At 37.9% G+C, this 16,654-nt stretch overlaps 2 protein-coding genes across 2 annotated transcripts; both read right to left on the reverse strand.

The window, feature by feature from the left end:
- Positions 1 to 2,548: 2,548 nt before the first annotated feature.
- LOC117297667 (GTP-binding protein Di-Ras2-like) lies at positions 2,549 to 3,175 on the reverse strand. The gene has a single exon (XM_033780815.1). The coding sequence runs from the start codon at positions 3,173 to 3,175 to the stop codon at positions 2,549 to 2,551; it is 627 nt and encodes a 208-aa protein (XP_033636706.1).
- Positions 3,176 to 14,558: 11,383 nt separating this feature from the next.
- LOC117297669 (GTP-binding protein Di-Ras2-like) lies at positions 14,559 to 15,185 on the reverse strand. The gene has a single exon (XM_033780817.1). It carries the CDS (start codon positions 15,183 to 15,185, stop codon positions 14,559 to 14,561), a length of 627 nt encoding a protein of 208 aa, XP_033636708.1.
- Between the last annotated feature and the right edge of the window lie 1,469 nt (positions 15,186 to 16,654).

A 16,654-nucleotide genomic window follows, 5' to 3' on the forward strand; every position in this document is an offset into this window, starting at 1 on the left:
TAAAACATTTCACTTCGAAGTACTACGGTTGTGGACAAATATTTCACAATTAGTCCAAACAAATTTGAATACAGATTGTGTTTTCTGATAAGGATTATTCCTGAATAATTGTTGACTACCATAAATGGCCGACCTTGTTAGTTTGCACAGTAAAGGAAAACCACGCAATTTCGAGGCAAATTAATGTGTGGATCATTGTATTCTACTTTGAAAACATATTTCCAACCACACTATACATGTATTTTATTTAAAAAAACGGTTACAAACGCTTTCTATAGACCAACTCGTCCGATCCAAGGCAACGTGTTCCTTTAAGAAACAGCGCCTCTGAAGTAACGGAGTTTTTGAGAAAGTAGTAATTTCTCACTAAAATATTTGAATTCGATTTCGAGACCTCAGAATTAGATCATTGGGTCTCTAAATCAAGCATCTAAAAGCACACAACTTGTACAACAAGGGAATTTTTTCTCTTCCATTAATCTCTCGCAACTTCGACGACTAGTTGAGCTCAAATTTTCACAGATTTGTTATTTTATATGCATAGTTGAGATACACCAAGTGAGAAGACTGGTCTTTGACAATTACCAATAGTGTCCAGTGTCTTTAAGATTCAAGCAATCGAACGGTTCCAAAAGCCAAAGGTATTAGGCCTACCTTTAAAGCTCCAAGTACCGGCAGTATTTTTTTGGAAAAGACCCGGTTGCGCAATCCTCGACAGTATGATTCTCTTATGAGTGTCTTCATCAAACTACAGCTTCATTCTGAAGGACAAAGTGTTTTCGTCAACAACATGTGGGCCTTTTCGAAATCAATCAACTGCCGCTGTGGCTCTTGTTTAGACTGTCATCGTAAGCATTCAAGATCAAATAAGGCTTGGTTTGGAGCTGAGGCCGATTTCATGCTTTCGAAAAAATCTTTAGAATGAGCCGATTGTTGCTCAACCTCGTTATCATAGTATCAACACAAAGAAAAACAAAATTAAATGAAATTATACATTTCTTGTTTTCTTTATTTTATATATTTCTCAGTAAATATTTCTTGTTTTCTTTATTTCAATATTTCTCAGTAAATAAAACTTACTGCACAAAAAACTTGTTGATAAATGTACCTTTAGAAATTAATTCACTTCAATTTTAAAACTAAGAAACTTTCAACTTCAAGTCATTAAAAAAATAACGCACATTGTCCCTGAAAATATCAAAATTCGTTTAAAGTGTAGTAAAAATTCAAAATATATTTTAAAAAGCTTTTGTAACCGTTTTTTTTTCTTTTGGGTAGAAATATTGTAATATGATAATGTATATATTTATCAATCATTAAGGTTTTACATCTTTCGAGTTCATTGTAATATGATAATGTATATATTTATCAATCATTAAGGTTTTACATCTTTCGAGGACAGTACAGACCTCGTTGAGAATTTAAATCAATACAAATAAACTGTTTAAAATGTTTGAGAGCTGTAATAACCTGAACAACTAAATGACAATATTAAGTTTTTGAGCTTATGTGGCAGTCTTGTCCAATTACATAAAGCCTGTAAGAAAAGAACTTACTAAGCATGCCGAAAAGTATAGCTCAAAAGAAACAGTTTCCCAGCCAAACTTAAATTAAGTTTACATATCTGCATTGGTGTCCCACTCATACTTTTGCTTCGCAAAGAAGTTTGTCAAGCAATATTTTCTGCTTAACAGCTTTATAAAAGTGAGCCATGTGACCATGAATATGCAAATTAAAGTAGATTCTAATAGTCAATATATTCCTGCCATTGGCTGCTATTGCTGCAGTCAAACAATGGACGCGCCAAACACAGCTCTCAACCAATGAAATGTCTTCCTTTGACCTCAGTGAGGACGCCGTTTGGGATTGTGACGTCTTATGCTTTTTTTTTTTTTTTCAAGTCTGGGTTTACAAGACAAAGTGTTTTCACAAGATGCCTTGTACGTTCTTTAGTGTACTTATAAATCTCTTAAAATGCATGTTTTACTCAACATTATGAAACCTGTTATGTTTTATCAATGACTAGTCGAAAGCCAGTAATTAATGGTTCCGTTATTTCATTTGTCTACTTCTCTCTTCAAGCCGATTGCAAATCAACTTTCAGCTAAGAATCGCATTACGTTATGCTTTTTTCCATAAAGAGTGTAAATAAATTATATAGATCTAAGAATTTCTACAAAACAAAAATGTAACTGTGAATAAAATCAAAGTCGAGATAAATTATTCAAGATGAAAATATTACACAAATTAAAAGAAATAATTTGCTGTTATTCGATGCATTGGTAAGAATGTGGTCAGACACGTGCAAATCCCTCGGAGTTACCAGCTTTCTAAAGGTGACGCCCATCACCAACAAAGTAACACACATTAAGGAAAATCACATTATGCTGTTACAAGTCAAAACTTTAAACACTTACAAAGTAAAGTTAGATTGGATCATGTATTGTCATTTTCAGAAGTTCAAACAGTTCTTTGCAATAGTCTTGGCTTCAAGTCAACAAGCATAGCACAGTTTCTTTGCAATAGTCTTGACTTCAAGTCAACACTCTCAACTTCGGCGAATACTCTTCAGTCTTCTCAAGAATGACAGGGATCGTTTCTGGGGCTGTGAGTCCGTTTCCACCGGCAAAGATAAGGACCGGTCTCGTGGGTTCAACACCACATTGGCGACTTGTTTAAAGAGACTGTTCACGCTGTCTGCGCTTTTGGCGTTGCATTCCACGTACCTGACGACATCCATATAGTCAATCAGTCTGAGCTCCGCCTCGGCACTGCTTACACAACCCGGGCGTTTCTGGTCCGATTTGGTTCCGACAACAAGGATTGGCACGTCTTGTTCTGTGCGTTCGTCCCGGATCTGTTCGAGGATACAAAGAGCGTCTTCGAAGGATTTCGGGTCTTGAAGAGAATGTACTAAGAGGAATATGTGACCCGTGGAGATGTACAGTCTCCTCATGGCAGGGAAATCATAGCTTCCCGATGTATCCAGGATTTCCAGTTTACACTTCTTGCGGCCCTGCCACGCGTAGCCAATGTGAATGTCATCTACCGTTGGCTTGTAGGTTCTTTCGATGTCACCTTTAAGGAACATGGATATCAGAGCTGACTTGCCCACACCCGTAGAGCCCAAGACGACTAGACGGTAGGAGTCAGAATCTTCAGATCCCTGCTTCATGGTGCTTAAGTTGTATAGATGAAGTCTACCAATTAAGGTGCTCTGAGACAGGTGTTTGTCTTATCGGAGGATTTTCATCTGAATGGCTCTATCTTAGTTGAGACTTAATCTTTTATACAGAAAGAAACTCCAAATTCGTGCGTCACACTGAACAACTACAACTACCAATTACACAGTAAGACTTCTACATTGCAGAAAGTGCAAAGGGCCTTGAGCACTCCTGGAGGTGACTATGCAACTTCATTTAGAAATAATAGTAAGACAAAAGTTCTCCAATAAGCCGTATGTGCATGGTAAATTTAGATATCACGTGTCCTAACTTCTCACTGAGCTATATCGCATTTAAAGATCCTTATTGGAACATAGCCTGATAACGCTATTACCATGAGAATTAGCTTGGATGAGAGAGTCTTCCACCTATACAGTCACTATTAACTTCGTAGCCCCGTAGAAATGAACAGGTTAACATCCAATACACCCCACGTTCTTAGATATTTTAGTCGCAAGTTGGATTTGGGGTATTTTCTTGCTAACACTCAGCATGAGACATTTGTTTTGGGCTCTGTGGCTTCAGTGAACCTTTCAGAGTTTATGTACACCATATTAAAACAAGTTAAAGAGCAGCCAGTACAGTCGCGTTCGTGTGAATATATTGGCATACCACGTCCATATTATGTTGTTATGTGCTGCAACCGGTAGGAAATACTTTATGAACAGTTACACAGATATATCGGTTTTACATGAGAGGGTCACCGCGTATGTTGAGTACTTATATAATACGTAAAGAGTGTAAACATGGGATGGAGGAGGATGGTCCAAAAAGAGGGCGCTATCAGAAGTAGTTTGTATACAGTTTATCATGTGTGGGGTGGGAGGGGCGTATCTCCGGGAGGCCACATCTCAAATCCCACAATATTTTACATTCCCAAAACACGTCGGTCTAATTGATTTGTAATGGACATAATGGACGCATCCTGATCAGGAAATGGCAGGGGATTGACCAGGGACAGATCAGAGGTCTCATTGAGAGTATGAGAAGACGACTCCTTGCCGTTCAGGACAATGATGGAGGACACACCAAGAATGGAGGACAGGATAACAGCAGTTTTAGAGTTAAAGATACGGCAATTAATTTCATGGTCATGTAAACGAAACGAGTTTGTGTCTTTTGTCTTGATTTTGTCTGAGTGTGATGCTTATGTGAGTTCCCTTTTGGAATTGGGGTGAATAGGGGCTTTTGCAACTTTTGAAATTCGACCTTAAGCCACTCAAGTGTCCATAAATCCACCAAACAACATCGTAGCGCAATACAAGATGTGTCAAAACGTGCAGAAATTAACGGTGAATAGAAACGAACAATTTATTTTTTTTATACTATTTCAGATTCCGATAAATCTGACCATTTGTAAGTGTTTAGATACTTTATTGGCGCAGTTTACGTTAAACTAAACTAGTTGACCACAACAAATCTCTCCAACGTAAAGCTCTTCATGGTTGGGGTCACTATTGATCCAGGAAGTTGAAATAATATACTTGCACAGTCTATAAATGGACCTCTATTGACGTTATCAATCCTTGAGCACTGAGTCTACGAAAAGGCGCCCTCCTCAAATGACGTCACATAAACTACAATAACACATGCACACGTGTACGCGCTGTACATGACTCTCAGCCAATGATCTCCTTCCACGCTTGCACGTTTTACAAAGATTGCGGCCAATGCAAGGGGTCTATTTGGGACTACATGTCTGTGTAAATCAAATACGGCCTTGTTTCAAAATTGGGGGGATGTTGGCATACCCATGGAATTCAAACATTTTGAAAGGTCAAGAAACCCTTTTTGCAATTAAGGAGACATACGATCAGACTGAGGTTGCATACTTCATTGAGGACACACATTCGACCAAGGGATGGTCCAGATGTGAATTATCTGGTTTATCTTCACTGGTATTCCTGCGAGGGTTTGAAATAAATACGTGGAAATGACGGGGCCACGCGCATGACAATTTCCGGTTTAATTTGGTGCTCGCAATGGGCCGGATATGGTGTAACCCCGCCCCACCCCCACCCTCACTCCATGTTGTCTTCATTGTGAATATAACTTACGTACAAGAGGAAAATAGTCTATACGGGAATCATTTTATTCTTTGCATCTAAATCTTCACTGTCGTGGTGCTTTTCAATTGGGAATTTTGTTTTCTAGATCGTATCAAAAAGGGGCATCCTTAAAAACAAATATCAGGAAACATTTGAAGATTGAAATTCTATGCCTTCAGAAAAAGACAAAAATGCACACGGGAACATTATACATTTTCCCGGATTCCCGGTCATGATGGGCCCTGACCAATTTCTTGGTCAGTATGACTAAACAATGTGTCAAAGTGACCCCTAAATGGGTCCAACTGTCGCAGGGAGTTAACATTTTAACCGGTCGTGTTAGCCTGACCCAGAAATCAGGCCCTATGTGAAATCGGGCCATGGAAGAGTTCACTCCTGGGTTCCCTAAAACAATCATGAAACACGATTGAACCATTGAGTGAACCTAACTGACGAACCATTGCGGAGGTTTATGGTTTTCGTATCGTATAGTAGTTTCTTTTATCACCTGCCACGTCTACGACCCCGGTTCGAATCCCGCTGGGGCACTATGCGGGTTGGGTTTTCAGTCCCTGTCTTAACTGCGTGGGTTTCCCTAAGAAATAGTTCTCTGTGGTTTTCCCACCACATGTACAAAACTAAAACTTCGTTACTAATATATTTAATCGGTGCTAGATTTCAAGTGTTAAAAATGAGTTTAAAATACCTATTTATTTTATTGCTTGATTCGTACAATTATAACAATAGTTACGGAACTCAACTTAATTTGTGTAGGTTCTAATAAACTTATATTAAAGATGTGCATACAATAATATGTTTTAAAATCAAGACTCAAGAAGTAGTTGAGAAAGTGCCATAATTTCTTAAGGTGCTCGGTAAGGGGGAATGCGAAATAAACAAACCGTAACTCAAAGTTAGCCTCGCGGGCTTTTGGAGGTTTTAATGGTAAAATTATTCCCAAATTGAGGTATATGACGTCCTTAGCAACACCCTTATCAACAGCCGTAGCCGTAGCTGTAGACGCCAATTTGGAAACGGCCTTATGGGGTTCAACCTCGTTACCACTTGTTTAAATATTTCATTCTCCCTACTAAAATTATAGTAAAAATCAGGTGGGTTCGGTGAAATATTCATACCGTTGGGCAAATGTTCGAATCTGTTGACTAAAACAGAACTAGATATCAAGAGCACTGAACAAATGTGCCCTTAAAAATTCTTCAAATACTTAATACTACACGAATTCAAAGACAAGTGTCTTGGACAACTTTCTGTTCTAAAAAGGCAGGGTATCCCTTTGGCAATTACACTGATAGTTAGTGTGCATAAAAAACTACTTGGCAAGAGCACTACTGGAGCGCTCCTAATATTGTTAGAAACGGCACCCTTTAAATCTGAGAATGGCTTTAGGCTTGAAGCCTTTCCCAGGCATCTGAAAATTACTTGCCACCAGAGTGGTTGACAATAAAACTTTTTAACATTTTCAAACCCTGCCTTTAAAAGTTAGGGTCATAGATTAATGTCTAAAACTCTAAATGCGATTCATGCATAAATCGTTTCTGAGATGTCTGAGGGCTGGCTGGTGTCCGTTCGAGAATGCTGCAGCCATCAATGATGCGGTTGGTACCCGCTGTCACCTTGCTAATTATGGATTGATTTGACACGCTTGTGAAAATATTGCGACTGTTTTTTGTTTTTTTGTTGCAGTTTTTCAGCTAAAACTGTCAAATGTTATTTACCTGTCTTTGTAAAACTACGCTGTAACACAAGCTATATGACCCTACCTTTATCACGCGATGAAAGCAAATTGTGATCAGAATGTCAATGTTTGGTGAAATTATTAATAACAATGAAACTTGTTTACTTTAAGTTGTTTTTTTTTCTTTGGGGGAACCTACGATGGATGCAAACAGCGTTGTCTGAAATAAATTATCATTATTATTATATTCTCGCTTTCACTTTGTTCCCCATTATATTATATATTTTATACGACTATACTTGATTCACATACTATTATAATATTATAAGATTAAATATATATATATTTCTTTTTTAATTTTACACACATTTTACGATGAAAAAATAAACGTTCGTCAGCCTTTTGTTCGTACTACCTTACCAAATCTTCAGCCATGGCATAATCATCTCTCCTGAGATAAATGTTTAAACAAAACATGTAAAAAAAAAAAACGAAGGAAGGAAAAATTTACTATTTTGAAAGCGAAGTAATTGCAGCTTGAAAAAATTTGCGTCACACTCAGGCACTCGGGCTCTTCCAAGGAAAAACATCCCAACTCGAATTTTATTTGTTACTAATCATTTAAAATTCTGAATGCATGATGTGCATTGATATGAAAATAATGTGTCATATCTTGGCCTCCTTGTAAAACACTTTCGTTCCGTATTTATGGCCAAACAACTCATCTGTTTTTCTTAACATGTAATATTTCAAATTTGGCGGTTTTGCCGATGTGCTCGCAATGGCTTAGACAAAGAAAGGGAGATCAGGGTGCATGGATCGGAAAAAGGTCGAGTGCTCGAAGGTCGAGGGCATAAAGAATTGATGAAAGAAAAATTAAAGCTCAAATGAAGCGTAAAAATTGGTACTTTTAAAATTATCTAAAGAAATAGAAAGTGTTTTTACCATCATGGTTTCATCTTTTAAAAGACTTTGCCCGTCCTAAAGTTACTTGTATCAGCTGCTGATTTTGATTTCAAAGTCACGTTTACCGCAAAGATGAGCCTTATGTGATGAAAATCGATGAAGAATAGACACCCGATGTTTGAAAAAAAACGAGATATATACACTCTAAAAAATATATCAGTCAAAACAACGCTAAGTAGTCGTATGAGACATGATTTTGACTAACTTGCATCAAAACCATGCCCCTTATGACCAATTAGCGTTGTTTTGACTAATATATTTTTACAGTGTATGCTAACCTAGAACCAAACACCGGTTAATTCTACATGCAGTGTAGTGGACAGATGACCTCATTAAATAAAAAATTGTGTTGCAGTTATGTCCCTCTATGGGCGAAGGGACTCATAGCTTGTGGGGATTCATTAAGGCTTAGCTAGAAGGCATATGTGTTGGTTAGAAATAGAAACTTGAAGACTTTTCTCAACAGGATGCTGAATATAAAAAATTAACCATGCTTAGGTGAAGTTACTCTATAGCAAGGCTATATTAACCAGCCAAAACACAGTGATGTTCATTATAAGTTTCTCGTTTCAAACTAATCGACGCTAAAGGAATTCTGTTGAGCAACAATTTTCATAGAAAGGAGACTGTGCAAGTATTTTTTTTATTTAGGGCCTACTATAATATTGGTAATACAAACAAAATGCGGCAGCAGTATAGCTAAACGGGTCACTTAAATGGTCAAAGTATAAGCCCATGAAAAAATATAAAAAATCACAATCAAGTTAAAGGTAAACAAATTACAAAACCCTCATTAAAACATATGTCTTGCACATAAATCATTCTGAATGTTGAGACACGTTGTTTCCTTGATTTAGTAGGAATGTTGGAATGGTCTCATTAAATGAGTGAATACGAATGATTATAAAACCGTACAGTAAAACACATCAAGTGGATTTGTCTGCTGTCGCATCATTGTAAACAACATGTTTGTTTCGATGTCTCATTTATGTCTAAAAATACAAGTTCACCTTAAACAGGTTTCTTACAATGCATGGCATAACACTCTTACATGAGGAAATTGTTCATCACATTATATAAAATTTAAATTAACTGAAATTCTTACCTTGGCCGTAAACCTTTCCGGAAATAAATATCATGGAAACCAAAATCAGCACAACTGACGACCTCATTTTAAAGCCACCTTTATATAACTGGATCCAAGAAATACAATTTATGTTCTTTTGCGACCCAACTCACAGCAAGACGTGTTGCTGAAACAGGTTGTATTTTCACTAATTCCTGAGCCTGCCCAGTTGCTGTTTCGGTTTGAATGCGGAACTGTGGGTTGCAAGTTCAGTGCTGGTACATTAATGCAAGCTATATACCGGTACTAGTTTTCTTTTGTGCATATTAATATTAATCTGGAGGGAGGAGTATGTCTGTGGATTGGACTTTGTACTGTTGACGGGTACAGATAAAGAATATATTTATAAAACAATTATCTTGATCAACTTTAAGACATACATTTTCTTTAATTTGAATGTTTTAATTACCTTGGACGCTTTACATTCGAATTGGTTTAACTTAAAAATTGTGTTAAACAAACATCAAAAACATATTCAGTAAGTAGAGCTGGGGCCTTATTATGAAGTTATATTTTTCCAAGCTGACCTCAGTGGCAACTAATTGTACATCAGTACTTGTAAGCACAATGTATACAAAGATCGGGGTCCCTGGTTTAACGGTTTCATGGTAAAAGAGAAAACGACAGTTTTGCACAAATGGAAGCATACTGTGATGCATGCTGGGATGGACCCAACATCATGGCTATGCTAACCATGATCAAAGAATCGGCGCTTGAGGGACTCAGAGAATATATACTCACGTCAAGCTTACAGCTAAGCAGGGAATTTCTATATGCGCGTTTGTACTCCACGTTACATGGAGGAAGAAGTGTAGAAATTCGGCATTTACCCTGTAAGCGAAGAATGGTGATCGCAAGCGCAGAATTCAGCAGTCGGTAAGCAGAGTCATAATATTTAGGCCCCTTTAAAAAAACGCAACGGTACGTGTTTGTACGCTCTGAGTTCAGTGGGGGCGCTGTGTTAGGGTGTGATTCAAGGGGCTCTATTGCGTCACACGCACGAAGATGTACGTGGTTTACGTTTAAATGGCATTTTTATGTATACGCGCGCACAACACCAAAGCAAAGTAAAATTTTACGTTTCCACCTGTGATATCACAATACCATGAACATTTTTCTGTTGATTTGTCTCTTCTTTTAAACTGAAATCTGCAAAGAATGTGTTCCCGACCGACCATATTTCGTTCTAAAGGGCAACCACACACACGTTGGATCGGATAACCTGAAAATGGCTGCCGCGAAACTTAGTCCTCGTTACGTTGCACACCTTCGGGATATTTGGGGAGCAGCATGTGGGGGTGTCGTGCGTGAGATGTGCGGATACAATGTTGCGTTTACCCCGGTACCACTCTTATCACAAAACGGTCGAGACTGCTTGCCATTACAGGTAAATAAGAAAATTAGCACATTGTAGCCTTCAATTCTGGACAAAACATTTTGCTTTCAAATACTGTATTATTCAATAAAGTTTCAATTAAAACCTACATTTATTCCCATACTTCATGAAAACAGTACAAACAATAATTTATAAAGGAATAACCAAATAAATAAGGCTATTTTACAAGACAGAGAATATTATAAAGTATGGAGAGGCATCCTCTCGAAGCCGAAGCTTGTGTTGAGATGCCTGATGGACTGACAAAATACTGCTTGACAAATGTTTGGCTAGGCAAACATTGAGTTGGCCACCAGTCACAAACATAACGTACTGTTTCTGTTAAGCAATACATGTTGTGCTTATCAAGTTGTGCTACACCCTTTATGAAATTTGGCCCAGTTTTAAGTTTTATTCAGACTGTTTTACTAATCGTAGCAACGTATATTATTGACCAAACGTTGCTCCGCATTTGGCTTAGCGTAAATTGTTTGCTCAGCCAAAAATAAAAACGTTTGGACTATACAAACTGAATCTTTGAGTGATTTGAAGTCATGGCTTCTAATCAACTTCAGCTCACAGCAAATTATTTGATTGCTTGCAGGTCTTTACTGATGTTCAGTCTTTAAACTCCGGGGCTGTTGTAAAACTTGATCACACTCAGAAACGAATTCTCGTTACTGCGCACGACAGGAAGTCTGGACTGGTCGCAAGTATTAATCAATTTCGAAGGTAAGCTATATGAAGGGCCCAATTTCATAGAGCTGCTTATATTAACCAAAAACAACTATATTAAGTCACACTGCAGCGATAACGAAAACGATAACGATCACGACGCGACCGCATTCTATTGGTTAAATTGCTCCTAGTACACACACGCTCATATTCAACCAATAGAATGCGTTCAATTTGCGTCGTGATCGTTATCATTTTCGTTATCCCATCATTTCTTTACCATGTCAGGCGTTATCTAAGTCGAGAACGACCAAGACATTCTACTGAAGAAACCACCCTACTTGAAGAGATTTCGCTAATGAGCGGCCCCAATAACTTTGAGATACTTCAAAAATCGAAATGTTTTCTTGGACAACAACAAGACACAAAACCCGATGGCGGGTACCAGACCACCTTTAAGCTAGGCATCTACAACGTGCGGATTCGCAAGGTGGATCCACGGAAACTTTTGAACTGCAGGATAGAATCAACATCTCCGGTGGCCAGACTAACCAAGAAGAGAAGGTTTTACATGGTCTACGAGACACACGTAGCAGAGAAGGTCACGTGTCACGCTAAGTTGTCTCAGATCAACACTGACAATGACGCCATTAAAGAAACTTCGCTAAAACAGTGCCCCTTGGTCTTCCGGTTTGTGGAGATACGAGTAGACCGACAGGGTGTTGTGAACGACATAAGATTCAACGTGACACGTCATAAAACCAAGTTAAAGGTCGTGTGACTTTAATCCGCATCTTGTAGGTTAAAGGGTCTGTTTTTGGTATTGACTTTGAAAATTAATGGCAACACAAACTCAAGTGGTAAGAAGTACAGCAGCTTTGGAAAGTATAATGCATTTAATAAAACATTTCACTTCGAAGTACTACGGTTGTGGACAAATATTTCACAATTAGTCCAAACAAATTTGAATACAGATTGTGTTTTCTGATAAGGATTATTCCTGAATAATTGTTGACTACCATAAATGGCCGACCTTGTTAGTTTGCACAGTAAAGGAAAACCACGCAATTTCGAGGCAAATTAATGTGTGGATCATTGTATTCTACTTTGAAAACATATTTCCAACCACACTATACATGTATTTTATTTAAAAAAACGGTTACAAACGCTTTCTATAGACCAACTCGTCCGATCCAAGGCAACGTGTTCCTTTAAGAAACAGCGCCTCTGAAGTAACGGAGTTTTTGAGAAAGTAGTAATTTCTCACTAAAATATTTGAATTCGATTTCGAGACCTCAGAATTAGATCATTGGGTCTCTAAATCAAGCATCTAAAAGCACACAACTTGTACAACAAGGGAATTTTTTCTCTTCCATTAATCTCTCGCAACTTCGACGACTAGTTGAGCTCAAATTTTCACAGATTTGTTATTTTATATGCATAGTTGAGATACACCAAGTGAGAAGACTGGTCTTTGACAATTACCAATAGTGTCCAGTGTCTTTAAGATTCAAGCAATCGAACGGTTCCAAAAGCCAAAGGTATTAGGCCTACCTTTAAAGCTCCAAGTACCGGCAGTATTTTTTTGGAAAAGACCCGGTTGCGCAATCCTCGACAGTATGATTCTCTTATGAGTGTCTTCATCAAACTACAGCTTCATTCTGAAGGACAAAGTGTTTTCGTCAACAACATGGGGGCCTTTTCGAAATCAATCAACTGCCGCTGTGGCTCTTGTTTAGACTGTCATCGTAAGCATTCAAGATCAAATAAGGCTTGGTTTGGAGCTGAGGCCGATTTCATGCTTTCGAAAAAATCTTTAGAATGAGCCGATTGTTGCTCAACCTCGTTATCATAGTATCAACACAAAGAAAAACAAAATTAAATGAAATTATACATTTCTTGTTTTCTTTATTTTATATATTTCTCAGTAAATATTTCTTGTTTTCTTTATTTCAATATTTCTCAGTAAATAAAACTTACTGCACAAAAAACTTGTTGATAAATGTACCTTTAGAAATTAATTCACTTCAATTTTAAAACTAAGAAACTTTCAACTTCAAGTCATTAAAAAAATAACGCACATTGTCCCTGAAAATATCAAAATTCGTTTAAAGTGTAGTAAAAATTCAAAATATATTTTAAAAAGCTTTTTGTAACCGTTTTTTTTTCTTTTGGGTAGAAATATTGTAATATGATAATGTATATATTTATCAATCATTAAGGTTTTACATCTTTCGAGTTCATTGTAATATGATAATGTATATATTTATCAATCATTAAGGTTTTACATCTTTCGAGGACAGTACAGACCTCGTTGAGAATTTAAATCAATACAAATAAACTGTTTAAAATGTTTGAGAGCTGTAATAACCTGAACAACTAAATGACAATATTAAGTTTTTGAGCTTATGTGGCAGTCTTGTCCAATTACATAAAGCCTGTAAGAAAAGAACTTACTAAGCATGCCGAAAAGTATAGCTCAAAAGAAACAGTTTCCCAGCCAAACTTAAATTAAGTTTACATATCTGCATTGGTGTCCCACTCATACTTTTGCTTCGCAAAGAAGTTTGTCAAGCAATATTTTCTGCTTAACAGCTTTATAAAAGTGAGCCATGTGACCATGAATATGCAAATTAAAGTAGATTCTAATAGTCAATATATTCCTGCCATTGGCTGCTATTGCTGCAGTCAAACAATGGACGCGCCAAACACAGCTCTCAACCAATGAAATGTCTTCCTTTGACCTCAGTGAGGACGCCGTTTGGGATTGTGACGTCTTATGCTTTTTTTTTTTTTCAAGTCTGGGTTTACAAGACAAAGTGTTTTCACAAGATGCCTTGTACGTTCTTTAGTGTACTTATAAATCTCTTAAAATGCATGTTTTACTCAACATTATGAAACCTGTTATGTTTTATCAATGACTAGTCGAAAGCCAGTAATTAATGGTTCCGTTATTTCATTTGTCTACTTCTCTCTTCAAGCCGATTGCAAATCAACTTTCAGCTAAGAATCGCATTACGTTATGCTTTTTTCCATAAAGAGTGTAAATAAATTATATAGATCTAAGAATTTCTACAAAACAAAAATGTAACTGTGAATAAAATCAAAGTCGAGATAAATTATTCAAGATGAAAATATTACACAAATTAAAAGAAATAATTTGCTGTTATTCGATGCATTGGTAAGAATGTGGTCAGACACGTGCAAATCCCTCGGAGTTACCAGCTTTCTAAAGGTGACGCCCATCACCAACAAAAGTAACACACATTAAGGAAAATCACATTATGCTGTTACAAGTCAAAACTTTAAACACTTACAAAGTAAAGTTAGATTGGATCATGTATTGTCATTTTCAGAAGTTCAAACAGTTCTTTGCAATAGTCTTGGCTTCAAGTCAACAAGCATAGCACAGTTTCTTTGCAATAGTCTTGACTTCAAGTCAACACTCTCAACTTCGGCGAATACTCTTCAGTCTTCTCAAGAATGACAGGGATCGTTTCTGGGGCTGTGAGTCCGTTTCCACCGGCAAAGATAAGGACCGGTCTCGTGGGTTCAACACCACATTGGCGACTTGTTTAAAGAGACTGTTCACGCTGTCTGCGCTTTTGGCGTTGCATTCCACGTACCTGACGACATCCATATAGTCAATCAGTCTGAGCTCCGCCTCGGCACTGCTTACACAACCCGGGCGTTTCTGGTCCGATTTGGTTCCGACAACAAGGATTGGCACGTCTTGTTCTGTGCGTTCGTCCCGGATCTGTTCGAGGATACAAAGAGCGTCTTCGAAGGATTTCGGGTCTTGAAGAGAATGTACTAAGAGGAATATGTGACCCGTGGAGATGTTCAGTCTCCTCATGGCAGGGAAATCATAGCTTCCCGATGTATCCAGGATTTCCAGTTTACACTTCTTGCGGCCCTGCCACGCGTAGCCAATGTGAATGTCATCTACCGTTGGCTTGTAGGTTCTTTCGATGTCACCTTTAAGGAACATGGATATCAGAGCTGACTTGCCCACACCCGTAGAGCCCAAGACGACTAGACGGTAGGAGTCAGAATCTTCAGATCCCTGCTTCATGGTGCTTAAGTTGTATAGATGAAGTCTACCAATTAAGGTGCTCTGAGACAGGTGTTTGTCTTATCGGAGGATTTTCATCTGAATGGCTCTATCTTAGTTGAGACTTCATCTTTTATACAGAAAGAAACTCCAAATTCGTGCGTCACACTGAACAACTACAACTACCAATTACACAGTAAGACTTCTACATTGCAGAAAGTGCAAAGGGCCTTGAGCACTCCTGGAGGTGACTATGCAACTTCATTTAGAAATAATAGTAAGACAAAAGTTCTCCAATAAGCCGTATGTGCATGGTAAATTTAGATATCACGTGTCCTAACTTCTCACTGAGCTATATCGCATTTAAAGATCCTTATTGGAACATAGCCTGATAACGCTATTACCATGAGAATTAGCTTGGATGAGAGAGTCTTCCACCTATACAGTCACTATTAACTTCGTAGCCCCGTAGAAATGAACAGGTTAACATCCAATACACCCCACATTCTTAGATATTTTAGTCGCAAGTTGGATTTGGGGTATTTTCTTGCTAACACTCAGCATGAGACATTTGTTTTGGGCTCTGTGGCTTCAGTGAACCTTTCAGAGTTTATGTACACCATATTAAAACAAGTTAAAGAGCAGCCAGTACAGTCGCGTTCGTGTGAATATATTGGCATACCACGTCCATATTATGTTGTTATGTGCTGCAACCGGTAGGAAATACTTTATGAGCAGTTACACAGATATATCGGTTTTACATGAGAGGGTCACCGCGTATGTTGAGTACTTATATAATACGTAAAGAGTGTAAACATGGGATGGAGGAGGATGGTCCAAAAAGAGGGCGCTATCAGAAGTAGTTTGTATACAGTTAATCATGTGTGGGGTGGGAGGGGCGTATTTCCGGGAGGCCACATCTCAAATCCCACAATATTTTACATTCCCAAAACACGTCGGTCTAATTGATTTGTAATGGACATAATGGACGCATCCTGATCAGGAAATGGCAGGGGATTGACCAGGGACAGATCAGAGGTCTCATTGAGAGTATGAGAAGACGACTCCTTGCCGTTCAGGACAATGATGGAGGACACACCAAGAATGGAGGACAGGATAACAGCAGTTTTAGAGTTAAAGATACGGCAATTAATTTCATGGTCATGTAAACGAAACGAGTTTGTGTCTTTTGTCTTGATTTTGTCTGAGTGTGATGCTTATGTGAGTTCCCTTTTGGAATTGGGGTGAATAGGGGCTTTTGCAACTTTTGAAATTCGACCTTAAGCCACTCAAGTGTCCATAAATCCACCAAACAACATCGTAGCGCAATACAAGATGTGTCAAAACGTGCAGAAATTAACGGTGAATAGAAACGAACAATTTATTTTTTTTATACTATTTCAGATTCCGATAAATCTGACCATTTGTAAGTGTTTAGATACTTTATTGGCGCAGTTTACGTTAAACTAAACTAGTTGACCACAACAAAT

This window comes from Asterias rubens, chromosome 12 (assembly GCF_902459465.1).
Source record: "Asterias rubens chromosome 12, eAstRub1.3, whole genome shotgun sequence".
In the NCBI taxonomy this organism is placed as follows: Eukaryota; Metazoa; Echinodermata; class Asteroidea; order Forcipulatida; family Asteriidae; genus Asterias; species Asterias rubens.